Below are 8,372 nucleotides of genomic sequence, written 5' to 3'. Positions count from 1 at the left end.
CTTTTACTTATAGTCTATAAAAAAAAAAAAAAAGGGATGTCCTTAAAACGTTTACAATTTATTAAATATTTAGATTTTATTTAAGTTCCTCTCAAAATGAAAAAACAAACTCAAAGCAAGTGACGTTATTTTACTTGTTTTTATTTAATAAATAGCCCTTAATATGGAATTTACTAAATTGGTTATTTTATTGTTTATATATATACACACATATATGGACCAGTCAAACATGTCTTAATTTACTAGTTATTTATTTTTATATTTGAATCAACAAAAGAAAATTATTTAGTCTGTATAATACTAGTGTTTGTTAATATTGCAGGCCTAAATTCTGATTTTTTTTAAAATCCCAAAAATTACATTCACGTATCCGTATCCAACCCTGCTCTTCGGAGGGTGAACAAGAAAGGCGTTAAAGTTTTATATCATATTGTGAATAATAAAATTTTAAAAAAAAATAATTTTTTTTATTTCACATGGAAAAGATACTATTATTTTTTTAAGTTAAAGTATTTAAACTAAAAAAAATTTTCATCTCATATTAAAAAAATAACTTTTTTCTTAGAAACATAGAGTATATAAACTAAAAGTTTTCAAATCCTTCACTGAAAAATATAATTTTTTTATTGTGAACATAGAATATATATACGAAAAGGATTCAAATCCCACATTGAAAAAATAATTTTTTTCTTGAAAAAATAGAGTATATATACTAAAAGGTTTCAAATCCCACAATGAAAAAATAAAATATTTTTATAATATTTATATAGTGAACTTTAAAAGGTGTTAATAACCAACTAAAAATTATAAAAAAACAATAGAGGTAGGAGAAAAACCACATTTGAAAAAAAAAACATTGGGTCTTGTCCAGGTTCGCCCGGATCATGGGTCAACCCACCGGGTTGATCGGGTTTTTCCAGCTTGTTGCACTGACTGGTCTTTTAAGCAATATGAACCGGTCTAGCCACCATATCAACCCGCCAATCCGAATTTAATAACATCCTTTGCTTCTCGGCCGCCACGCCTGTACCTCAAATTCATGGGCCGTGACAATCTGTCCTTGTCCTCTTACAAAAAATCGATTCAGCATGATCTTTTAAGATGAAAAGGTCCGTAAGACGTTCCTTAAGGCTGCTGTATAAAATCTCTAAAAAAAGAGAGCACGTAGAGCTTTTATCTGTGCATCCAGTATGAGCTTCACTTCCAGTTGACATGCCGTGTTTTTCGAGAAATTTATTTTTAAAAAAATTTTATTTTTTTATTGTTTTAATATATTAATATAAAAAATTGAAAAGTACTCTAAAAACTAGAGTGTGAACTAGATTTCTTTAGCTTTAAGGAACAACCTAGCAAGTTTACAGTGAATCAAAAAGAGATTTTTTGTTCCCAAGACACGGATAGAGTGAGTTAGAGAGAAATTGCTGAGCTTTTATAAGCAAGCTTCAAGCTATACAAGGATGTACAAATGTGCTAGATACAATTTTACAAGACCCCGTCTTTAATATATCAACTTCACCTGCCAACCCACAATAACTCGGGTTGGATTTTCTTCTGACAGGAAGTGGGAAGACGCTGCTGAAATTCTTAGAGCCCTAAATTTTGCCAAATGAATTCCAGCGATTACGTTATATTAAGAAAAGGAAGTGTACTGCTCATCCAAAGACCATATCAGATGGCGATTCCTGGCTGTACTCATCACCTATCTTATATGAGAATCATACAAGTCGAAAAGGTTGTCAGGAAGAATCAGCGGCAGCTTTTCTATATACATGAAAAGCCTTCTAAGATTCTCTCTCGTCACGGTGGCCATGTCCACAATGTCCCGGCCGTCAGTAAATACCCAGAGATCTCCCGAGTTTACTCTCTTGAGACTGTCACGACAGAAGGGGCATGACTGGGATCTTGTTCGCCTGCAATTCATTGCAACATATCAGTATTTTCAGGTATGATGTAAACATTAAGAAACAAAGCAACGACCAAATACAGCATAGAACAGAGAAAGAGCTAAGCACTTGCATCTGACAAATACACCAACCAGAAAACATAATCAATAAGAACAATATTCAACTGATGAGGATTCAAGGTGGAGCCAGACACAAAAACCTTCTGCATTCTCAGCCTGCTGCAGGCCCAACAACTACGCATTCCATCTTCATGATGAGCTTTACAAGTATCATAGCGTGGGAAGAAAAGAAGGATGATAGTCAAGACAGGCAAGGTCGAGAAACCTATCATAAATCAAGGTTACAAAGATAATGATGGTGAAGCCATGCCACATTAACTAATTTATTTGATTGACTAGATTGACAAGGCTTTTTGCACCCCAAGAGCAAGCAAGCCTCAAATTGCAGAATCAATTTCATGGTCTAGGCATTAGCCAAATAAACCTGCCAGGTATCATTATTGAATTCTTACAAAATTCCAACTTGAATTACCTGCCTTTCCAATGATTACAGAAAAAAGAGTGTAATGGGATCACTTATACATGTAACCACAAATAAAACAGAATGGAGCAATTCTAGTTTGCTATTGTATTTCACATTTAAGTGTAGAGATTGAAACCTGCATTATCTAACAGGATAAGAAGACAGCCTAATAGAAGCATATACCATGTGGTTGACACAAAAACTTGCCCAGCCTCAGAAAGGAGCAGGCTAACTCCAGTACTTCAAGAGGAAGAGAGGGACAGGGGGGGGGGAGAGTACCATTCACGGTAACATTTCAAGCACATGGCATGGTTGCAGTTGGGCAGTACTATCTTGCTATTCATCTCCATGCATATTCCACACTCTTCTTCTCTTTCAATGTCAATGTCAGTATGCTGCCTATGTTCCTCATCATCTCTTCTTCGGTACCTTTCCAGGCATACTGTCTTCTGCTTCTTATCTTCTGTATCAGTGACCCCTCTTTGAAGTTGCAATAAAGAGGGATAAATCACAGCTGGCCATAGTAGCAATGCAGATTATGATAACATGGAGGAACTAACTTAAGTGATTAAAAAATATATTACACTTCAAAATATTTGGAAGACAGAAATTTACCATAGAACTCCTTGATGCTTGCTTTTCTTTCGTGAGTGAACATGGTCGTTGTGCCATCCACATAAACCTGAGGCATGGGGAAACAACCAAGTTCAGGCTTTTCTATGATTCAGTTAATTAATACTAGGGAAAAAAATTCCACTGACTAATCTAAATGAACAAAGTTCAACCTTATAAATTAGGATCCTTAGCAGTCCAAGTGCACCTGCAAGATGGCAGTCTGTCCACTGAAAAAGGAAAAGAAACAGGTTTGCTGCTGGAGCATATGACATTCTCATCTGAAGACAGGCTCCATCATAATCCCTTGAAAAATCTGATGCCCTGCATCGAAGATTGAAAGATAAAAATTTAAACAGGCATAAAAATCTAGCAATAGACTCAAGTTAGCAAGCTCATAATTCTCATCAGTAAGATACAGAAACTGGTAAAATGTATGAGCATGATAAAAGATAAAAGGAGAAAAAATTCAAAGCATACTTAAGCATAACCCCCGCCCAAATCCATCTTAGTTTCCCCTGACCATTTTTGGCATATGGGTCCACATTAATCAGGAATTTACAGGACTTAACTTCAAAGTTTTAAAACATTTTAAATATGTTGTGAAAGAAAAAAATGATTAAAAAGGATGCTCTGTGCAAAAACATCCATTCTGAAAATTCCATGGAACTGGTAAAGTCTTCAGCTTTCAAAAACTTTAAAAGAACTGGTTGGGTTGTCCTTTACAAAACTTAACTCACGCTCCAAATGACAACATCTCTATGATCCAGATATCATTAACAAGCATATCTAAATACGTGACTGCATTGAAACATGATAGGTAGGAAGAGGGGGCGGCAATAAATAATCCAACCACGGCGATCATATCATTATAAACAACACAAACACAGTGATGACTCTGTTAAGGAGGTGGATCCCATAAATCATGTGAAGCCAAGTAAACTCAGCTTATCAAGATAATGAAACTAGCCCCCTCTATCCTTCAACACAAACACAATGCCTTCCAATTGCTAAAGCAAATGCAAAATGCAAAACCCACATGGATATTTTCAACCGGGACATCTTTGAAATGACATTTCAAGTTATAGGCTAACACAGAAAAGTTCCCAACTTTAACCACGAGAATCATTGCAACAATTTCACATATCACAAACCAATAATCCAGGAATTAAAACAATCGTGCTCGATGCTTGCCTTTATCATGAAATGCAGCCACGCCAAACACAAAGTGAACAATCTAAACTCAAAAGCTAACCGCAAGAATCAAAAGCCGTAAAAAAATCCATCTTGAAAAATCTAAATACACAGAGAAGACTTGCAACATTTCAGAGAGAGAGAGGGTAAAAAATAACTTGAAATTAGACTTTGTCAAGCAAATTTTACATAACAACAACAACAACAACAACAACTGGATATGTTAAATGACAATTCATATAACTCATTCTGAAAAAAAAAAAAAAAAACGAAAAAAAGCAGTGGTAGTGGAAGTTAAATTCAAATAAAAAAAACAAAATTTAAGAACAAAAACCTAAAGAACTTGAATTTAAGACCACAAAAAAAAATATTTTAAGAACAAAAAAAAAACCTCATCAATCTAACAAGAAAAATATTAAAAAAAAATGCAAAAAGTCAAATACTTCTATCATTCCATTCAAGCACCAACCAAAAGAGAAAAGGAATTCCGAAGAAAAAATCACACACAAAATGTAACAAGAAAACCCAGGGAAAAAAAAAAGAACAACTTACAGAGTATTAGCATGTTGAAGATCAGCTTCAAGAACTTTAATAGAGTCCTTAAAAGACTTTGTCATAGACCCTATATACATATCTCTCATTAAAAACCTCCAAGCAACAGGATTCTCTCTTTCGGCTAAAAACCCTGAAAATTGTTCTTCTTTTGTCTCCACCAAAACCTCCTTTTCTTCTTGTGGTGGTGGGGTTGGTTCTTCTCAGAGGAGCTTCATCTACTCTGTTCTTGAAAGGGAAGCCATAGACAGAGAGAAGACACGTGGATTAGAGAGTGGGATGTCGTGGAGCTAGCGTTGAAAATTTAATTTTTTTAAAAAAAGAAAAGAAATTTACAAATTTCGAAGATGATTCAAATGGTATTTAATTGAAACCAACAAGGGTATAAGCGTCCATTTCAAAAAGGACAGGCTGATTATTTAATTCCTGACACATTTTAGATTAGGTGGTGTTTGCTATATTCATACAACAGCAAGGAGTTACCTGCTTCCCCTGGTAAGAGATAAAAATTGTTTTAAATATTGTTTTTTTTAAATATATTAAAATATATTTTTTTTTATTTTTTTATATTAACATATTAAAATAATCTAAAAATATTAAAATAAATAATTAAAAACTAAAAAAATATTAAAAATATAATTAAACTGCAATATCAAACAAATTCTTCGCTATATTCTTTATTTTCTTTGTTTGAATTTTAAAAACAATTTTAGAGAAATTTTCTTTAATGAATCAGTAGTGGGTTGTTAAGATAATTTAAACATGATATTTAATTTGATAACTACAAAAAAAACCTCATATAATTTGGTTTAAATTACAATTATTCATTATAATTTTTAATTTTAAACACACATTCACACTTAATATACTTTTAGAAGAAAAATAACAAAAAATATCTTATTATTTACAAAAAAAAAAAATATTTAATGAGTAAAAAACTTATATTAAATATTACAGTTTTGTCATTAGATTAAAAAAAAAAAAAGCAATAGCCACGTCCTTCAGCTTTTTCTCCTCTCTTTTCTAAATTCTAACCCTAAATTCCCAAATAATTGCCCAAGGAGCCAGTTTTTTATTCTAAAAATATTTTTAAAAGAAATTAAAAATATTTTATTTTTTTTCTAATATCAAAAATAATTTTTAAAAAATAAAAAAAATACTATTTTAATATATTTTTAAAAAAAACCACTATAAAAAAAAACAATTAAACACGTAATAAATTTACGATGAGGCTGCGGGATTGTGGAAGAGCACATGCCATTTTTAATGCTACGATGTTTATGTCTCTGAATGCATTGGTTTTTGAACAAATACAAGATGAGAATTCCTAGCCTTTCCTTCACATACCCAGATTCCCCTTCAAAAGGCCTGGATTCTTATTGTTACTAAGGTAAAAAGCATAGTTATCAAACTTGTTTTTGGAGATTGATCCGGTCTGATTTTGAGTTTTATAGCTCAACTCGGGTTAATTTAGATTAATCTGGAAAAAATTTAAAAATATTTAAAATTTTAATATTTTATATAAAAAATTAAAAAAAAATTCATGTGAATTTAGACTATATATGTTGTAAATAATGAAGTTTAAAAGAATATTTAAAAAAAATTATCCCACATTGAAAAAACATAACTTTTTTCTTATGAATATAAAGTATATATACGAGATGACTTTAAATCCCACATTAAAAAAATAATTTTTTTCTTGGGAACATATAGTATATACTAAAGGGTTTAAAATTCTACATCGAAAAAATATAACTTTTTTCTTATGAACTTAGATTATATATACGAAAGGATTTTAAATTTCACATTGAAAAAATAACGTTTTTCTTGGGAAAATAGAGTATATATACTAAAGGGTTTCAAATCCCACATTAAAAAAATAAAATTTTATTTTGAATATTTTCATATCATATTTACGAGGGTATTCTGATCAATTTGTTAGATTTAAAAGCTTTCATTAATCCAATATGTAAATTATAATTTTTTAAATAATAGTAGTTAATCATAATTTAAACCAAAAATCTTTTGTAATTACTGTCAAAAAATTATCTTAACCCAATACCTTAATAATAAAGGTGGTTAAATTCAAACTCGTGATTGTTTGGTCAATATAACTCTGATACTATGTTAAATAATCAATTCAATCCAATAATTTAAATTATTAGATGAGGTCTCAAGATATAATTTATATAATTCTCTTTAATAATTATTCCTATTTTATTTTTAAAAAAAGAGTAAGTTAGTTTATGGCTTCATTTGTATGATTTTTTTTTATGGAAATGCGGGTTGCACCCTAGAATTATAGAAAAAATATTTATTATATAAAATTTGATTTTTATGCATTAATTTTGTCCAAGCTAGTATTATGTGTCAATTCAATAAGATGGAGTGGACAAAATCTACAAAGTGAAAAGAGAAATTCTTATATATAAGAGAACACCTACTTGTGAGAATAAAATAAAAAGAAAATTGAGAATTATTATCCTTGAAGAAAAGTATTATTCAATGCTTAATTATGTTATGAAAATAAATCCCATCAAAAGCTTAGAAAAATAAACTGAAATTTTAATTTCATAATTTGACATGCATAAAAATAATTATTTTAAAATATCAATATACCCCATTTCATGTTTTTACTAGTATAATCAATATAACTTTTATTTGACAAATATAAGGGTAGATTTTTTCCTTTATGAGAAGGGGAAGGTAAACTCCCTAATGAAAGTATGGTTAGCAACTTACCTTAACTCCCAAGTTACATCAAACATTAAAAAAAAAAAAAAAAAAAACTCTTTTTCCAGTAAACAAACACAGCTTTAATGTAGTAAGAAATTTCTCGTAGTACAGTAAAAAAGATGCACCAGTCGGTAACTGCACCCTCTCCATTTCCTCTCGTCGATATTAATAGTAACACCCACTTTCTTTGACTCTACCTGCCACTTTTACCCTTGCTTTCGATTGCCTCCACGCACTCCTGATCGTTACTTATTTCCTCAGTTGATTATTGCCCTATATTTTTAGTTTATTTGCTAGTATACCCTTCACCCCTATAATTTGTTTTGTGACTTTTGTCTCGAAAAAAACAAGTAATTGAAAATTACTATTCTTTAACAATCAAGTGTTTAATTATTGTCCATAATTTACATTTCATTATTGCAGAAAAAACTAAATCGCATGGGTTTTTATTCTAGCCCCATGTGTCACTCTAACACATAACGTGAATTGCGACAATATTTTAATTTTTTTTTGTCTTTAATTTTTTTTTTTATATATTTCATCTTTATAAGACTAAATTACTGGTAAGTTTAAGTAAATTTGTTAAGAAATGATAAAATTTAAAGATAAAGAACTAGAGTTAAAAAGACAGAGAAAATATGTGGTATTTTTTAAATTAATGGGAAAAGTTCACTTTTATCTTTCTACTTTTCAGTTGATATATTTTCAATCCTTCAGGTCTTCTAAAATTTAATATTGGTATGAATTTTTTTAAATATTTTTAACGAGGGAATTTTATTAAGGTGTTTTTTCCCTTACTATTCCCAAAAATGAAATCAACTTGAGAGAGTATTTTATTTTTTATTTGGATTT

At 30.4% G+C, this 8,372-nt stretch overlaps 1 protein-coding gene across 2 annotated transcripts; it reads right to left on the bottom strand.

Moving 5' to 3' along the window:
• Positions 1–1,407: 1,407 nt before the first annotated feature.
• LOC18103005 (E3 ubiquitin-protein ligase AIRP2) lies at positions 1,408–5,109 on the bottom strand. Of its 2 annotated transcripts, none has more exons than XM_006377275.3 (5): positions 4,785–5,107; positions 3,212–3,362; positions 3,042–3,108; positions 2,706–2,940; positions 1,408–1,910 (listed from the first exon to the last, which is right to left on the bottom strand). In XM_006377275.3, exons 1-5 carry the CDS (start codon positions 4,871–4,873, stop codon positions 1,700–1,702), a joined length of 753 nt encoding a protein of 250 aa, XP_006377337.3. In that variant the 5' UTR covers positions 4,874–5,107; the 3' UTR covers positions 1,408–1,699. The 2 variants fall into 2 exon arrangements, 1 of the variants encoding a protein (XP_006377337.3); XR_008056749.1 differs by having other exon boundaries at positions 1,771–1,910; positions 2,610–2,940; positions 4,785–5,109.
• Positions 5,110–8,372: the final 3,263 nt, after the last annotated feature.

The sequence above is a fragment of the Populus trichocarpa genome, chromosome 11 (genome assembly GCF_000002775.5).
Source record: "Populus trichocarpa isolate Nisqually-1 chromosome 11, P.trichocarpa_v4.1, whole genome shotgun sequence".
In the NCBI taxonomy this organism is placed as follows: Eukaryota; Viridiplantae; Streptophyta; class Magnoliopsida; order Malpighiales; family Salicaceae; genus Populus; species Populus trichocarpa.
This window is presented reverse-complemented; position numbering and strand designations above follow the sequence as displayed.